Source organism: Xenopus tropicalis, chromosome 8, assembly GCF_000004195.4.
Source record: "Xenopus tropicalis strain Nigerian chromosome 8, UCB_Xtro_10.0, whole genome shotgun sequence".
NCBI classification, from domain to species: Eukaryota; Metazoa; Chordata; class Amphibia; order Anura; family Pipidae; genus Xenopus; species Xenopus tropicalis.
Genome location: NC_030684.2, coordinates 134993745 through 135013306, shown reverse-complemented (window position 1 = coordinate 135013306; position 19562 = coordinate 134993745). Strand labels below are relative to the sequence as shown.

Below are 19562 nucleotides of genomic sequence, written 5' to 3'. Positions count from 1 at the left end.
AAGGCTAATAAAGAGTTCAAGAATGAAGAAAACAGCAGCACTCCGGTTGTTTTGAAAAATGTGAATCTTTACTTAAGTGCCAAAGGCAACGTTTCGGGCTTCACTCCAGCCCTTTATCAAGCCTATTAGTACAAATACAAACAAGTGTTTAAATACCCACAGGAAGAGGAGGATCAGTCCATATTCACCTCCATTTAACCAATAATATTCTGTGAATATATTTAGTGCACACAATGAAATGCAAACTAAGTGCCTATGTATACAATATAAGAAGTGCCCTGTGGCATGTATCACATATAACATATATAACAAATTAAACAAATCTTGAAATGGACAGCATCCCACTGCAGTGTATTTCATCCCTCAAATATCTTTCTGGCTCCAATGCCGAATTAAGGGGACAATTAACCCCATATTCACTTCCATTTAACCCATAAAATTTAGTGAATATATTTGGTAAATACAATAAATCACAAGATAAATGCCTGTGCATGCAATATACTAAGTGCCCTGTGACATGTATCACATATAGCAAATTGAACAGCTCGTGAAATGGACAGTATCTTACTGCAGTTTATTTCATCCATCAAATATCTCTCTGGCTCCAATGCCACATTCAGGGGACAATTAACCCCAGAACTAATATGGATCAGGAGCTCCCACATCTTTAAATCTTACTGTCCTAAAGAAAAATGAAACAAAACATATAAGCAAAAATTTAAGACATAAAACACAAGTATTTGTTAAAACCAAGCACTTAACATCAACTTACTCATATAAACATCATAGGGGTATATTCCCTATTGAGACCGCCAGGTGACAGGGTACCTAATGTATTAATCCAACGCATTTCCAATTTTTTTAGTAATCGCTGTCTATCTCCTCCCCGTCTAAGTGGATCAACTTTATCTATCACTTGACATCTTAACTGTGAAATAGAATGTTTCATTTGATGAAAATGTGCAGGTATAGGTAATTGCAATTGTTTACAACGTATATTGGATTTATGTTGCTTAATCCTATCCTTTACCTTCTGTGTAGTTTCCCCTATGTATGCAAGGCCACACGGACACTTAATGAGATAAACTACATACATGGAGTCACATGTAAAATATTTTCTAATTGGAATAGTTCTACCCGTGTGTGGGTGTGTGAAGAACTCACCCTTTGTAATGTTATTACAATGTGCGCAGGATAAGCACGGAAATGTTCCCATTTTTGGGGTACCCAAAAACCGTTGTGTATATTTCTTTTGTGGACCTATATCAGCCCTAACCAAAAGGTCTTTCAAATTTTTATTCCTTTTATAAGCCATTAGAGGTGGTATAGAAAATTCCTTAACATTAGATATGCCCATTTTTAATACCTGCCAGTGTTTCCTAATAATGTTCCTTACGTGTTCACTGGCTACTGAGAATTGGCTCACAAATGCCAACCTTTCTCCCTTCTCTCTGGTTCCATTATCAAGGGGGATTCTCAACTGTGTGTCACAAACACCCTTAGCTGTATCCAAACTCACTTGTAACTCCCTTTTTGGATACCCCCTTTCCACAAAACGCTCAGACATCTGGTTCAGCCTCATATCACATTGTTCCTTATTAGAAACTATCCTTTTCACCCTTTTGAACTGTGTAATAGGTAACGATTTTAACAAAGGTCTCGGGTGAAAGCTAGTATTATGTAACAAATTATTTCTGTCAGTGTGCTTTTGATATAAATCAGTTTCAATTTGTGTACCCATTCTTCTGATAGTAACATCCAAAAAATTGATACTTTGTGTATCATGCACCAAAGAGAATTTGAGTTTGGGAACAACCGAATTTAGATTTTCATAAAACTCTACTAATGTATCAGCAGATCCTTCCCAGAATATAATAATATCATCGATATAGCGATAATAAAGGGAACAATATTGCTGAAAAAGTGTATTAGTATAGACAAATAAGTCTTCAAAATTGGCCATATACAGGTTGGCATACGTGGGAGCTACATTACTTCCCATAGCCGTACCTTGTAGTTGTTTATAATAAATGTCACCAAACATAAAGTAACTATCATACAGTACAATCTCCAATAAATTCATAAAAAATGCCTTCTCTTTCTCAGTGTACACAGAGGCTACATGCAACCATTTTTCAACTGCATCCAAACCTGCTATATGTGCTATAGATTAGTGCTGGGCGGTATACCGGTAAAAACCGATCACCGGTGTTTTTTTTGAAACCGATATGTATTTTCTACATACCCCCATACCGGTGTGCTTGAATACTTCCGGGTGCGCACGTGACGTCAGCGCGCACGTGACGTCAGCGCGCACACTCTACAAAAGCGCCATCGCATTCAGAGTCGGATACCAATGTGAGCTGTCGGGGGTGGGGGTGCCTGGCAAGTAATTATATTTTATGTGAAGGGGATGGGGGGTGTTATTTATGTGAAGGGGATGGGGGGGTTATACTTATGTGAAGGGGATGGGGTTGTGTTTGGGGGGTTGTGATGGGGTGGGGGGTTTATATTTATGTGAAGGGGATGGGGGGCTGTTTGGGGTGGGTGTGGGGGGGGTGTGTGCGGATGGGGGGTGTTTGGGGTGGGTTGGGGGGGAGTGTGCGGATGGGGGGGTGTTTGGGGTGGGGGGGTGTGTGCGGATGGGGGGGTGCGTGCGGATGGGGGGGGTGTTTGGGGTGGGGTGGGGTGGGGACGTGCGTGCGGATGGGGGGTGGGGGGCTGCGTGCGGATGGGGGGGTGTTTGGGGTGGTGGGGGGGGTGCGGGTGGCGGGTGTTTGGGGTGGTCACCTAATCATGCATGGGGAAAAAAAAATACCGTCAAATACCGTGATACCGATATAATTTTGAAAAATACCGTGATATAAATTTTTGGTCATACCGCCCAGCACTACTATAGATGTATATAAACTATTAACATCTAGACTAGCTAGCAGTGTTTGATCTGTAACTTTACAGTCATTTAGAATATTTAGTAATTGACTTGTGTCTTTCAAAAAAGATTTTGTATTACGCATAATAGGTTGCAACACTTTATCCAAGTAAATGGATAATGGAGAAAATACTGAATCAGTATTGGCAACAATTGGCCACCCAGGTGGATGATGCAGATCCTTATGGATCTTTGGAATAGTGTAAAACACAGGTGTAATTGGATTAACTTTATACAAGAAATTTTTAAGATCCACATCAATGACACCATCATTAAATGCTGGTTCCACAACCCTCATTATCTTATTTTGTACAGTTGTGAGGGGATCATTAGGTAGTGCACAATATACACTCTCATCAGCTAACTGTGTTTTAATTTCATTAACATAATAGTTTTTATCAATAATAACTAATGCTCCACCCTTATCAGCAGGTTTAAATATCACCTGTTTATATGACAATATATCAGACAAATGCTGTTTATCCTGTAAGGTTAAATTATGTCTCGTATGTAATAAAGGTTTAGACTTTAGTTGAGACTTAAGATCACTTATATCAGATTTCACTAATTTAATATATGTCTCTATTATTGGATCTGTAGCTGGAGGAACAAAATTACTCTTTTTCCTCAATCCCACTTTCTTAAGGTTCAACTGTGAAATACCCTTAGTATCTGTCATTGCATCAATCACCATAGTATTAGGCTGTGAAAAAAATGATTTCAACCTTAAATTGCGAAAAAAATCGCTCCAAATCTATATCCAATTGAAAAGTGTCACATGTCCTTACCGGACTAAATGATAAACCTTTACTTAATAAACACATTTCCTCAGATGTAAATGAATGACTCGAAATATTGATTACCAACGTTTTTTGTAAGTCCGTGCTCTGCGCTGTGGTTATTGTCTGCGTTCCTTTTGCCCTCCAGTGTCTCCTGCCGCCCCTCCTTTTCTTTGTGAAGACCGCATTATGCCTAGCCCTAAAAAAGAAGAAGAGGAAGCCTCCGAAGTTGAATCCCCATAATTACTGCTGGTAGGTGAAGAACGTGCAGTAAAGCGCTCCTCTCTTTCTCGCCCCCTGTGGACAAACTTGCGATCCTGCTGAACTGCACGTCTCTCTCTTCCCTCTGGGGAGTGCACCGAACGCTGATCACGCTGTAGGGCCTGACGCTTATGACCCCTAGGTGTCCCAAATGTACCGGACTCATGCTGCCACTTGTAGATGCGCCCAGTATTGTAATCCGCCTCATCTCTCAAAAATTTATGCCGCTTCCGTTCCTCAATGGACTGGCGATGTTTAAACAGAATCTCCTCAGTGTGCCTTAACAGGTCTTGCTGCTCCTCTGTTTGAGCTAATTGCTTCAGCTCACTTTCAATCATCTGGAGGCGCTGCTTTGTGTCTGCAACTTCACTCTGTAAATACTCAATATTTAACAGAATGATATCAAAGGAGCATTTATTCACTATTTGTTCATATTTTGTTGTAAACTCCACATTGTCTTTAAATATAGTGGGGCGCAGACTCACTCGCAGACCCCTAGGGATACGCTTAGCCCGATAATATTCAGTTAGGGTAATCACATGTAACTCCAGTCCAATTAACTTGCGTTTCTCCCTTTCATAATCTTTGATCACATCTTGGTTAGACAGAGAAAGTAAAAAAGTACTACTACCTTTGCTTGATTCAATTATCCTGGCAGCTTCAACCTCGCTGTATGCAAAAGTAAGTGATTGTTGATCCGGCTGTGTTGATTGAAACATTGAGACAATCACTGGAGCACCACTGGCAATAATAAACAAATAGAATCGGTTAACATGTGCTTACACAGTGAAAATAGCTTCTTGCAGCCCCAGGTGCCCGCTGTACCCACTGCCCGGGCAGATAAATTCAAGAATGAAGAAAACAGCAGCACTCCGGTTGTTTTGAAAAATGTGAATCTTTACTAAGTGCCAAAGGCAACGTTTCGGGCTTCACTCCAGCCCTTTATCAAGCGTATTAGTACAAATACAAACAAATGTTTAAATACCCACAGGAAGAGGAGGATCAGTCCATATTCACCTCCATTTAACCAATAATATTCTGTGAATATATTTAGTGCACACAATGAAATGCAAACTAAGTGCCTATGTATACAATATAAGAAGTGCCCTGTGGCATGTATCACATATAACATATATAACAAATTAAACAAATCTTGAAATGGACAGCATCCCACTGCAGTGTATTTCATCCCTCAAATATCTTTCTGGCTCCAATGCCGAATTAAGGGGACAATTAACCCCATATTCACTTCCATTTAACCCATAAAATTTAGTGAATATATTTGGTAAATACAATAAAGAGCTAATAAAGCTAATAAAGAGTTAATCTCAAGCTGCAGGCATACCTTCAGTTCTCTCAATAGTGCTCTTAAAGGACAATGAAAGGTTAATATAAATTAAAAGTAAGTCTAAAGGCATTCTGTTTAAGTACTTACTGCATATCTAAATTCCCAGATCCCTGCTTGCTTCTCTGAGATATGGTGCTGGCAGCCTACAGCAGTGTGAAGCCTACAGTGACATCACTGAAATCTCTCTCCCCTTCCTGTAGGTGCCAGCGGCAGCCTTCCTATTCTCTGAACATGTGTGTAACTTGATCCTGTCTCCTGTTCTGAGCTACACATGCCCACCAGCCAATCAGAAGCGGATCTGGCAGAGGGGAGGGGGGGAGGGAATGAAACATGTGCAGTATGAAGCAAGGAGGGAAAGGAAGGGAGAATACCTGTTTAGAGATGGCTGCCTGTTCTAGAAAATGTGAGTAAGTGTGACTGAGTAAATATGTGATTAGGTGAGCCAAAAGTGTGGCGTTTTTACTAAACAATAGGAGGACTATTAGGCAGTATGCTTTTTACATATTGACTTGCATTCTCCTTTAAGTCTCCCCATATTTCTCCCGTTCAGATGATCAAAAGCCTCATAGGAAATGCTGAGCTCTTTAAAGACAGTTCCCATAATGCCTCACTCCTGCACCAAGACCCAGACCCCTGTACATGCTCAGTTAGTAAGACTATGAGGAAGCTTCCTGCTGATTGGCTCAGATCCACATTCCTAAGGGGGGGGAGTTCTTAGCATACTTATGGGAGGGGGGAGCAGGAAAGGGGAGAGAGCTGCGTGTCTTTTTTCAGAGAAGTCAGTGCAGTGTTTCTGTGAGTGCTTATGGCTGTATTTACACAGACCTTTCTGATAAAGCTTACTGAGTTTTTACCTTTCCTTCTCCTTTAAGCAGAGCTGAAAATCTGTGGCACAGATTGACAAAAATTGGTAATTTTTTACATGTGTAGGGATCTTTTTAGATTTGGGCCCTTTAGACTGGGTTCCCCTTTAGACAGGCAAACCAGTGGGTGGCCTTGTGGGATATGGACACCTAAGGGTGGTCCTAACTGTGTGTGCCCTTTCCAGGTCAAAAGAGGGTTTCCTATGTAATTCAGCAGTAACCACTAGGTGGCAGTGTGCTGCAATATAAAAAGGGATGACACACACACTTTGAGGTCTTTGGTCCTGGGTCCCCCCTTAGTCAGAGGTTAGCTACAGGGGCCAGTTAGATGATTTATAGTCACTGTAGGAGTGAAAGGATAGACAGGGTATCTAGTAAGGGCAGCCTGAAGCCCCTCCGAGGAGATTAGTGAGGTTATTACCTCGCGGCATTACTGGCCGGAGTTCAGGTATATCAAGTGGCCAGCTCAGGTGGTAGCTAGGGACCACCTGTTCGCCCAACTACCCTGCCTTTTGCCCAGTAAGGAAGCTAAAGTGTGAGCAGCTGCCGGCTCCTTGTACTGCCATGGTAACAAACCCTGGGGGCCATTACAGATTTCCTGTTTATAATGATTTAAATAGGAATCCAGGGCTTTAACCCACCTTTTCCCTCAGCTTTACATCTATTTCTCCCAAATAACTTCCAGCCGGCAGTTACCAAACAAGTTGGAGCCTACAGTACTGGGGCTGTGCCCTGAGCCCAGCGCTGCCTGTTCCTATAGCCCCACACACACAGCGCCCCCTACAGTCCGGTATCACTGGGGTTTGCCCGGCCGCTGTGTAACCGGCACTGTATGAGAGAAGGAGCCATAGGAGCCGCCACTGTTTCCTGGTGCAACACCGTGTTCATTAGGCCGGAACGGGTCTATGTGGTAAAACTGCCCTAATAACCAAGGGATCGCACCGGCAAGTAATGGCGGGTCACATGACTTGCAGAAAATGCACGGACGGGAAGCGGCCGCACATAAAGGAAAATTTGCCCGGATAATAAACGCTGCACTATAGAAAGTAATACATGAGGCAAACGCTAGGAATAAACAGTATTTATTTACTGTATAGCCCACTTCGTTTTATCCATGTTCCCGAATAGTCGGGTTAGTGAGCCTGACTGACACAGCAGCACTGACACACCCAGTAGCGCTGGCTCCTCCTTTATTGAAGGGAAAGCACCAATCATACTGAGCAAACTAGGGCAGTCACAGACTTGTTGCTGAGGTGGGAGGGGGACTGTATTGAGACGCTGTAGATGGAGAGGTCAGACTTCGCGGTTGGAAGTGTTGTTGTCGCGCTAATATTTTTAGTCTGGGTCTCAGCTGCCGGGTTCGGAAGTGACAGTGTGCCGGTACCGCTGGGCCCCTATACGCACTCACATCTGCTCAGTAAGTGATTCCCTGTCCCACTATTCTCCTTATAACGGGGGGGGGCTGTCAGTCAGACATGGCACAGGGGGGCGGAGCCATAGTGAGTAAGGGGGCGGGGTATATACATTAGGCAATAATATACATTATACAGTAAGTGCAGGGAAAGCCAGTGTGAGTGAGTGAGTGGGGGGGGGGTATATACAGTAGGTAATATGTGCCTATATAGATACAGTATGTGCAGGGAAGCCAGTGTGAGTGAGTGAGTGGGGGGGTATATACAGTAGGTAATATGCGCCTATGTAGATACAGTATGTGCAGGGAAAGCCAGTGTGAGTGAGTGAGTGGGGGGGGGGGTATATACAGTAGGTAATATGTGCCTATATAGATACAGTATGTGCAGGGAAAGCCAGTGTGAGTGAGTGGGGGGGTATATACAGTAGGTAATATGTGCCTATGTAGATACAGTATGTGCAGGGAAAGCCAGTGTGAGTGAGTGAGTGGGGGGTATATACAGTAGGTAATATGCGCCTATGTAGATACAGTATGTGCAGGGAAAGCCAGTGTGAGTGAGTGGGGGGGGGGTATATACAGTAGGTAATATGTGCCTATGTAGATACAGTATGTGCAGGGAAAGCCAGTGTGAGTGAGTGAGTGGGGGGGGGTATATACAGTAGGTAATATGTGCCTATGTAGATACAGTATGTGCAGGGAAAGCCAGTGTGAGTGAGTGAGTGGGGGGGGGGTATATACAGTAGGTAATATGTGCCTATGTAGATACAGTATGTGCAGGGAAAGCCAGTGTGAGTGAGTGAGTGAGTGGGGGGGTATATACAGTAGGTAATATGTGCCTATGTAGATACAGTAAGTGCAGGGAAAGCCAGTGTGAGTGAGTGAGTGGGGGGGTATATATAGTAGGTAATATGTGCCTATGTAGATACAGTATGTGCAGGGAAAGCCAGTGTGAGTGAGTGAGTGGGGGGGGTATATACAGTAGGTAATATCTGCCTATGTAGATACAGTAAGTGCAGGGAAAGCCAGTGTGAGTGAGTGGGGGGGGGTATATACAGTAGGTAATATGTGCCTATGTAGATACAGTAAGTGCAGGGAAAGCAGTGTGAGTGAGTGGGGGGGGTATATACAGTAGGTAATATGTGCCTATGTAGATACAGTATGTGCAGGGAAAGCCAGTGTGAGTGAGTGAGTGGGGGGGTGGGGTATATACAGTAGGTAATATGTGCCTATGTAGATACAGTAAGTGCAGGGAAAGCCAGTGTGAGTGAGTGGGGGGGGTATATACAGTAGGTAATATGTGCCTATGTAGATACAGTAAGTGCAGGGAAAGCCAGTGTGAGTGAGTGGGGGGGGGTATATACAGTAGATAATATGTGCCTATGTAGATACAGTATGTGCAGGGAAAGCCCAGTTGTGAGTGAGTGAGTGGGGGGGGGGGTATATACAGTAGGTAATATGTGCCTATGTAGATACAGTAAGTGCAGGGAAAGCCAGTGTGAGTGAGTGAGTGGGGGGGGGGTATATACAGTAGGTAATATGTGCCTATGTAGATACAGTAAGTGCAGGGAAAGCCAGTGTGAGTGAGTGGGTGGGGGGGGGTATATATAGTAGGTAATATGTGCCTAAGTAGATACAGTATGTGCAGGGAAAGCCAGTGTGAGTGAGTGAGTGGGGGGGGGTATATACAGTAGGTAATATGTGCCTAAGTAGATACAGTATGTGCAGGGAAAGCCAGTGTGAGTGAGTGAGTGGGGGGGGGGTATATACAGTAGGTAATATGTGCCTAAGTAGATACAGTATGTGCAGGGAAAGCCAGTGTGAGTGAGTGGGGGGGGGGGTATATACAGTAGGTAATATGTGCCTATGTAGATACAGTATGTGCAGGGAAAGCCAGTGTGAGTGAGTGGGGGGGGGTATATACAGTAGGTAATATGTGCCTAATGTAGATACAGTATGTGCAGGGAAAGCCAGTGTGAGTGAGTGAGTGGGGGGGTAATATACAGTAGGTAATATGCGCCTATGTAGATACAGTATGTGCAGGGAAAGCCAGTGTGAGTGAGTGGGGGGGGGTATATACAGTAGGTAATATGTGCCTATGTAGATACAGTATGTGCAGGGAAAGCCAGTGTGAGTGAGTGAGTGGGGGAGGGTATATACAGTAGGTAATATCTGCCTATGTAGATACAGTAAGTGCAGGGAAAGCCAGTGTGAGTGAGTGAGTGGGGGGGTATATACAGTAGGTAATATGTGCCTATGTAGATACAGTAAGTGCAGGGAAAGCCAGTGTGAGTGAGTGGGGGGGGGTATATATAGTAGGTAATATGTGCCTATGTAGATACAGTATGTGCAGGGAAAGCCAGTGTGAGTGAGTGAGTGGGGGGGTATATACAGTAGGTAATATCTGCCTATGTAGATACAGTAAGTGCAGGGAAAGCCAGTGTGAGTGAGTGGGGGGGGGGTATATACAGTAGGTAATATGTGCCTATGTAGATACAGTAAGTGCAGGGAAAGCCAGTGTGAGTGAGTGGGGGGGGGTATATACAGTAGGTAATATGTGCCTATGTAGATACAGTATGTGCAGGGAAAGCCAGTGTGAGTGAGTGAGTGGGGGGTGGGGTAATATACAGTAGGTAATATGTGCCTATGTAGATACAGTAAGTGCAGGGAAAGCCAGTGTGAGTGAGTGGGGGGGTATATACAGTAGGTAATATGTGCCTATGTAGATACAGTAAGTGCAGGGAAAGCCAGTGTGAGTGAGTGGGGGGGGGTATATACAGTAGGTAATATGTGCCTATGTAGATACAGTATGTGCAGGGAAAGCCAGTGTGAGTGAGTGAGTGGGGGGGGGGGGGTATATACAGTAGGTAATATGTGCCTATGTAGATACAGTAAGTGCAGGGAAAGCCAGTGTGAGTGAGTGAGTGGGGGGGGGTATATAACAGTAGGTAATATGTGCCTATGTAGATACAGTAATGTGCAGGGAAAGCCAGTGTGAGTGAGTGGGGGGGGGGGGGGTATATACAGTAGGTAATATGTGCCTATGTAGATTACAGTATGTGCAGGGAAAGCCAGTGTGAGTGAGTGAGTGGGGGGGGTATATACAGTAGGTAATATGTGCCTATGTAGATACAGTATGTGCAGGGAAAGCCAGTGTGAGTGAGTGGGGGGGGGGGGTATATACAGTAGGTAATATGTGCCTAAGTTAGATACAGTATGTGCAGGGAAAAGCCAGTGGAGTGAGTGAGTGGGGGGGGTATATACAGTAGGTAATATGTGCCTATGTAGATACAGTATGTGCAGGGAAAGCCAGTGTGAGTGAGTGGGGGGGGGGTATATACAGTAGGTAATATGTGCCTATGTAGATACAGTATGTGCAGGGAAAGCCAGTGTGAGTGAGTGAGTGGGGGGGGGGGTATATACAGTAGGTAATATGTGCCTATGTAGATACAGTATGTGCAGGGAAAGCCAGTGTGAGTGAGTGGGGGGGGGGGTATATACAGTAGGTAATATGTGCCTATGTAGATACAGTATGTGCAGGGAAAGCCAGTGTGAGTGAGTGAGTGGGGGGGGGTATATACAGTAGGTAATATGTGCCTATGTAGATACAGTATGTGCAGGGAAAGCCAGTGTGAGTGAGTGAGTGGGGGGGGTATATACAGTAGGTAATATGTGCCTATGTAGATACAGTATGTGCAGGGAAAGCCAGTGTGAGTGAGTGAGTGGGGGGGGGTATATACAGTAGGTAATATGTGCCTATGTAGATACAGTATGTGCAGGGAAAGCCAGTGTGAGTGAGTGAGTGGGGGGGGGGTATATACAGTAGGTAATATGTGCCTATGTAGATACAGTATGTGCAGGGAAAGCCAGTGTGAGTGAGTGGGGGGGGGGATTATACAGTAGGTAATATGTGCCTATGTAGATACAGTATGTGCAGGGAAAGCCAGTGTGAGTGAGTGAGGGGGGGGTATATACAGTAGGTAATATGTGCCTATGTAGATACAGTATGTGCAGGGAAAGCCAGTGTGAGTGAGTGAGTGGGGGGGGTATATACAGTAGGTAATATGTGCCTATGTAGATACAGTATGTGCAGGGAAAGCCAGTGTGAGTGAGTGGGGGGGGGGGTATATACAGTAGGTAATATGTGCCTATGTAGATACAGTATGTGCAGGGAAAGCCAGTGTGAGTGAGTGAGTGGGGGGGGGGTATATACAGTAGGTAATATGTGCCTATGTAGATACAGTATGTGCAGGGAAAGCCAGTGTGAGTGAGTGAGGGGGGGGGGGTATATACAGTAGGTAATATGTGCCTATGTAGATACAGTATGTGCAGGGAAAGCCAGTTGGTGAGTGAGTGGGGGGGTATATACAGTAGGTAATATGTGCCTATGTAGATACAGTAATGTGCAGGGAAAGCCAGTGTGAGTGAGTGGGGGGGGGGGGGTATATACAGTAGGTAAATGTGCCTATGTAGATACAGTATGTGCAGGGAAAGCCAGTGTGGAGTGAGTGAGTGGGGGGGGGGTATATACAGTAGGTAATATGTGCCTATGTAGATACAGTATGTGCAGGGAAAAGCCAGTGTGAGTGAGTGGGGGGTATATACAGTAGTAATATGTGCCTATGAGATACGTATGTGCAGGAAAGCCAGTGTGAGTGAGTGGGTGGGGGTATATACAGTAGGTAATATGTGCCTATGTAGATACAGTATGTGCAGGGAAGCCAGTGTGAGTGAGTGAGTGGGGGGGTATATACAGTAGGTAATATGTGCCTATGTAGATACAGTATGTGCAGGGAAAGCCAGTGTGAGTGAGTGGGTGGGGGGGGTATATACAGTAGGTAATATGTGCCTATGTAGAACAGTATGTGCAGGGAAAGCCAGTGTGAGTGAGTGGGGGGGGGGTATATACAGTAGGTAATATGTGCCTATGTAGATACAGTATGTGCAGGGAAAGCCAGTGTGAGTGAGTGAGGGGGGGGTATATACAGTAGGTAATATGTGCCTATGTAGATACAGTTATGTGCAGGGAAAGCCAGTGTGTGAGTGAGTGGGGGGGGGGTATATACAGTAGGTAATATGTGCCTATGTAGATACAGTATGTGCAGGGAAAGCCAGTGTGAGTGAGTGAGTGGGGGGGGTATATACAGTAGGTAATATGTGCCTATGTAGATACAGTATGTGCAGGGAAAGCCAGTGTGAGTGAGTGGGGTGGGGGGGGGGTATATACAGTAGGTAATATGTGCCTATGTAGATACAGTATGTGCAGGGAAAGCCAGTGTGAGTGAGTGAGTGGGGGGGGTATATACAGTAGGTAATATGTGCCTATGTAGATACAGTAAGTGCAGGGAAAGCCAGTGTGAGTGAGTGGTGGGGGGGTTATATACAGTAGGTAATATGTGCCTATGTAGATACAGTATGTGCAGGGAAAGCCAGTGTGAGTGAGTGGGGGGGGGTATATACAGTAGGTAATATGTGCCTATGTAGATACAGTATGTGCAGGGAAAGCCAGTGTGAGTGAGTGGGGGGGGGGTATATACAGTAGGTAATATGTGCCTATGTAGATACAGTATGTGCAGGGAAAGCCAGTGTGAGTGAGTGGGGGGGGTATATACAGTAGGTAATATGTGCCTATGTAGATACAGTATGTGCAGGAAAGCCAGTGTGAGTGAGTGAGTGGGGGGGGGGTATATACAGTAGGTAATATGTGCCTATGTAGATACAGTATGTGCAGGGAAAGCCAGTGTGAGTGAGTGGGGGGGGGGTATATACAGTAGGTAATATGTGCCTATGTAGATACAGTATGTGCAGGGAAAGCCAGTGTGAGTGAGTGAGTGGGGGGGGGTATATACAGTAGGTAATATGTGCCTATGTAGATACAGTATGTGCAGGGAAAGCCAGTGTGAGTGAGTGAGTGGGGGGGGGTATATACAGTAGGTAATATGTGCCTATGTAGAACAGTATGGTGCAGGGAAGCCAGTGTGAGTGAGTGAGGGTGGGGGGGGTTATATACAGTAAGGTAATATGTGCCTATGTAGATACAGTATGTGCAGGAAAGCCAGTGTGAGTGACGTGAGTGGGGGGGGGTATATACAGTAGGTAATATGTGCCTATGTAGATACAGTATGTGCAGGGAAAGCCAGTGTGAGTGAGTGGGGGGGGGGTATATACAGTAGGTAATATGTGCCTATGTAGATACAGTATGTGCAGGGAAAGCCAGTGTGAGTGAGTGGGGGGGGGGGTATATACAGTAGGTAATATGTGCCTATGTAGATACAGTATGTGCAGGAAAGCCAGTGTGAGTGAGTGGGGGGGGGGTATATACAGTAGGTAATATGTGCCTATGTAGATACAGTATGTGCAGGGAAAGCCAGTGTGAGTGAGTGAGTGGGGGGGGGTATATACAGTAGGTAATATGTGCCTATGTAGATACAGTATGTGCAGGGAAAGCCAGTGTGAGTGAGTGAGTGGGGGGGGGGGTATATACAGTAGGTAATATGTGCCTATGTAGATACAGTATGTGCAGGGAAAGCCAGTGTGAGTGAGTGAGTGGGGGGGGGGTATATACAGTAGGTAATATGTGCCTATGTAGATACAGTATGTGCAGGGAAAGCCAGTGTGAGTGAGTGGGGGGGGGGGGTATATACAGTAGGTAATATGTGCCTATGTAGATACAGTATGTGCAGAGAAAGCCAGTGTGAGTGAGTGAGTGGGGGGGGGGTATATACAGTAGGTAATATGTGCCTATGTAGATACAGTATGTGCAGGGAAAGCCAGTGTGAGTGAGTGAGTGGGGGGGGGTATATACAGTAGGTAATATGTGCCTATGTAGATACAGTATGTGCAGGAAAGCCAGTGTGAGTGAGTGAGTGGGGGGGGGTATATACAGTAGGTAATATGTGCCTATGTAGATACAGTATGTGCAGGGAAAGCCAGTGTGAGTGAGTGAGTGGGGGGGGGGTATATACAGTAGGTAATATGTGCCTATGTAGATACAGTATGTGCAGGGAAAGCCAGTGTGAGTGAGTGAGTGGGGGGGGGTATATACAGTAGGTAATATGTGCCTATGTAGATACAGTATGTGCAGGGAAAGCCAGTGTGAGTGAGTGAGTGGGGGGGGTATATACAGTAGGTAATATGTGCCTATGTAGATACAGTATGTGCAGGGAAAGCCAGTGTGAGTGAGTGGGGGGGGGGGGTATATACAGTAGGTAATATGTGCCTATGTAGATACAGTATGTTGCAGGGAAAGCCAGTGTGAGTGAGTGAGTGGGGGGGGGTATATACAGTAGGTAATATGTGCCTATGTAGATACAGTATGTGCAGGGAAAGCCAGTGTGAGTGAGTGAGTGGGGGGGGGTATATACAGTAGGTAATATGTGCCTATGTAGATACAGTATGTGCAGGGAAAGCCAGTGGTGAGTGAGTGGGGGGGGGTATATACAGTAGGTAATATGTGCCTATGTAGATACAGTATGTGCAGGGAAAGCCAGTGTGAGTGAGTGAGTGGGGGGGGTATATACAGTAGGTAATATGTGCCTATGTAGATACAGTATGTGCAGGGAAAGCCAGTGTGAGTGAGTGAGTGGGGGGTATATACAGTAGGTAATATGTGCCTATGTAGATACAGTATGTGCAGGGAAAGCCAGTGTGAGTGAGTGAGTGGGGGGGGGGTATATACAGTAGGTAATATGTGCCTATGTAGATACAGTATGTGCAGGGAAAGCCAGTGTGAGTGAGTGAGTGGGGGGGGTATATACAGTAGGTAATATGTGCCTATGTAGATACAGTATGTGCAGGGAAAGCCAGTGTGAGTGAGTGAGTGGGGGGGTATATACAGTAGGTAATATGTGCCTATGTAGATACAGTAAGTGCAGGGAAAGCCAGTTGTGAGTGAGTGGGGGGGGTATATACAGTAGGTAATATGTGCCTATGTAGATACAGTATGTGCAGGGAAAGCCAGTGTGAGTGAGTGAGTGGGGGGGGGTATATACAGTAGGTAATATGTGCCTATGTAGATACAGTAAGTGCAGGGAAAGCCAGGTGGTGAGTGAGTGGGGGGGGGGGTATATACAGTAGGTAATATGTGCCTATGTAGATACAGTATGTGCAGGGAAAGCCAGTGTGAGTGAGTGGGGGGGGGGGTATATACAGTAGGTAATATGTGCCTATGTAGATACAGTATGTGCAGGGAAAGCCAGTGTGAGTGAGTGAGTGGGGGGGGGGGTATATACAGTAGGTAATATGTGCCTATGTAGATACAGTATGTGCAGGGAAAGCCAGTGTGAGTGAGTGAGTGGGGGGGGGTATATACAGTAGGTAATATGTGCCTATGTAGATACAGTATGTGCAGGGAAAGCCAGTGTGAGTGAGTGGTGGGGGGGGTATATACAGTAGGTAATATGTGCCTATGTAGATACAGTATGTGCAGGGAAAGCCAGTGTGAGTGAGTGACGTGGGGGGGGGTATATACAGTAGGTAATATGTGCCTAGGTAGATACAGTATGTGCAGGGAAAGCCAGTGTGAGTGAGTGAGTGGGGGGGGGGGGTATATACAGTAGGTAATATGTGCCTAAGTAAGATACAGTATGTGCAGGGAAAGCCAGTGTGAGTGAGTGGGGGGGGGGTATATACAGTAGGTAATATGTGCCTATGTAGATACAGTATGTGGCAGGGAAAGCCAGTGTGAGTGAGTGGGGGGGGGGTATATAACAGTAGGTAATATGTGCCTATGTAGATACAGTATGTTGCAGGGAAAGCCAGTGTGAGTGAGTGGGGGGGGGGTATATACAGTAGGTAATATGTGCCTATGTAGATACAGTAAGTGCAGGGAAAGCCAGTGTGAGTGAGTGGGGGGGGGTATATTACAGTAGGTAATATGTGCCTATGTAGATACAAGTATGTGCAGGGAAAGCCAGTGTGAGTGAGTGGGGGGGGGGTATATACAGTAGGTAATATGTGCCTATGTAGATACAGTATGTGCAGGGAAAGCCAGTGTGAGTGAGTGGGGGGGGGTATATACAGTAGGTAATATGTGCCTATGTAGATACAGTATGTGCAGGGAAAGCCAGTGTGAGTGAGTGGGGGGGGGGTATATACAGTAGGTAATATGTGCCTATGTAGATACAGTATGTGCAGGGAAAGCCAGTGTGAGTGAGTGAGGGGGGGGGGTATATACAGTAGGTAATATGTGCCTATGTAGATACAGTATGTGCAGGGAAAGCCAGTGTGAGTGAGTGAGTGGGGGGGGGTATATACAGTAGGTAATATGTGCCTATGTAGATACAGTATGTGCAGGGAAAGCCAGTGTGAGTGAGTGAGTGGGGGGGGGTATATACAGTAGGTAATATGTGCCTATGTAGATACAGTATGTGCAGGGAAAGCCAGTGTGAGTGAGTGGGTGGGGGGGTATATACAGTAGGTAATATGTGCCTATGTAGATACAGTATGTGCAGGGAAAGCCAGTGTGAGTGAGTGAGTGGGGGGGGGGTATATACAGTAGGTAATATGTGCCTATGTAGATACAGTATGTGCAGGGAAAGCCAGTGTGAGTGAGTGGGGGGGGGTATATACAGTAGGTAATATGTGCCTATGTAGATACAGTATGTGCAGGGAAAGCCAGTGTGAGTGAGTGAGTGGGGGGGGGGTATATACAGTAGGTAATATGTGCCTATGTAGATACAGTATGTGCAGGGAAAGCCAGTGTGAGTGAGTGGGGGGGGGTATATACAGTAGGTAATATGTGCCTATGTAGATACAGTATGTGCAGGGAAAGCCAGTGTGAGTGAGTGAGTGGGGGGGGTATATACAGTAGGTAATATGTGCCTATGTAGATACAGTATGTGCAGGGAAAGCCAGTGTGAGTGAGTGGGGGGGGGTATATACAGTAGGTAATATGTGCCTATGTAGATACAGTATGTGCAGGGAAAGCCAGTGTGAGTGAGTGAGTGGGGGGGGTATATACAGTAGGTAATATGTGCCTAAGTAGATACAGTATGTGCAGGGAAAGCCAGTGTGAGTGAGTGAGTGGGGGGGGGTATATACAGTAGGTAATATGTGCCTATGTAGATACAGTATGTGCAGGGGAAAGCCCAGTGTGAGTGAGTGGGGGGGGGTATATACAGTAGGTTAATATGTGCCTATGTAGATACAGTATGGCAGGGAAAGCCAGTGTGAGTGAGTGAGTGGGGGGGGTATATACAGTAGGTTAATATGTGCCTATGTAGATACAGTATGTGCAGGGAAAGCCAGTGTGAGTGAGTGAGGGGGGGGTATATACAGTAGGTAATATGTGCCTATGTAGAATACAGTATGTGCAGGGGAAAGCCAGTGTGGTGAGTGAGTGGGGGGGGTATATACAGTAGGTAATATGTGCCTATGTAGATACAGTATGTGCAGGGAAAGCCAGTGTGGTGAAGTGAGTGGGGGGGGGTATATACAGTAGGTAATATGTGCCTATGTAGATACAGTATGTGCAGGGAAAGCCAGTGTGAGTGAGTGAGTGGGGGGGGGGTATATACAGTAGGTAATATGTGCCTATGTAGATACAGTATGTGCAGGGAAAGCCAGTGTGAGTGAGTGAGTGGGGGGGGTATATACAGTAGGTAATATGTGCCTATGTAGATACAGTATGTGCAGGGAAAGCCAGTGTGAGTGAGTGGGTGGGGGGGTATATACAGTAGGTAATATGTGCCTATGTAGATACAGTATGTGCAGGGAAAGCCAGTGTGAGTGAGTGAGTGGGGGGGGGGGTATATACAGTAGGTAATATGTGCCTATGTAGATACAGTATGTGCAGGGAAAGCCAGTGTGAGTGAGTGGGGGGGGGGGTATATACAGTAGGTAATATGTGCCTATGTAGATACAGTATGTGCAGGGAAAGCCAGTTGTGAGTGAGTGGGGGGGGTATATACAGTAGGTAATATGTGCCTATGTAGATACAGTATGTGCAGGGAAAGCCAGTGTGAGTGAGTGAGTGGGGGGGGGTATATACAGTAGGTAATATGTGCCTATGTAGATACAGTATGTGCAGGGAAAGCCAGTGTGAGTGAGTGGGGGGGGGGTATATACAGTAGGTAATATGTGCCTATGTAGATACAGTATGTGCAGGGAAGCCAGTGTGAGTGAGTGGGGGGGGGTATATACAGTAGGTAATATGTGCCTATGTAGATACAGTATGTGCAGGGAAAGCCAGTGTGAGTGAGTGAGTGGGGGGGGGTATATACAGTAGGTAATATGTGCCTATGTAGATACAGTATGTGCAGGGAAAGCCAGTGTGAGTGAGTGAGTGGGGGGGGGGGTATATTACAGTAGGTAATATGTGCCTATGTAGATACAGTAAGTGCAGGGAAAGCCAGTGTGAGTGAGTGGGTGGGGGGGGTATATACAGTAGGTAATATGTGCCTATGTAGATACAGTATGTGCAGGGAAAGCCAGTGTGAGTGAGTGAGTGGGGGGGGGGTATATACAGTAGGTAATATGTGCCTATGTAGATACAGTATGTGCAGGAAAGCCAGTGTGAGTGAGTGAGTGGGGGGTATATACAGTAGGTAATATGTGCCTATGTAGATACAGTATGTGCAGGGAAAGCCAGTGTGAGTAGTGAGTGGGGGGTATATACAGTAGGTAATATTGTGCCTATGTAGATACAGTATGTGCAGGGAAAACCAGTGGTGGTGGTGAGTGGGGGTATATACAGTAGGTAAATGTGCCTATGTAGCATACAGTATGTGCAGGGAAGCCAGTGTGAGTGAGTGGGGGGGGGGGTTATATACAGTAGGTAATATGTGCCTATGTAGATACAGTATGTGCAGGGAAAGCCAGTGTGGTGAGTGAGTGGGGGGGGGGTATATACAGTAGGGTAATATGTGCCTATGTAGATAGCAGTATGGTGCAGGGAAAGCCAGTGGTGAGTGAGTGGGGGGGGGTATATACAGTAGGTAATATGTGCCTATGTAGATACAGTGCAGGGAAA

General features: G+C 45.6%; 1 protein-coding gene across 3 annotated transcripts in view; it reads left to right on the top strand.

The window, feature by feature from the left end:
* Positions 1–7424: 7424 nt before the first annotated feature.
* Positions 7425–19562, top strand: part of LOC100494525 (butyrophilin-like protein 10) — a 39592-nt gene continuing 27454 nt past the window's right edge. For 2 of the 3 annotated variants that reach the window (XM_012953501.3, XM_004919163.4), the window contains exon 1: positions 7425–7600. In XM_012953501.3, the coding sequence (XP_012808955.2) occupies positions 7468–7600 (133 nt within the window). In that variant the 5' untranslated portion in view covers positions 7425–7467. The remainder of the gene's footprint in view (positions 7601–19562) is intronic. The other variant, XM_031890771.1, reaches the window with a different exon arrangement.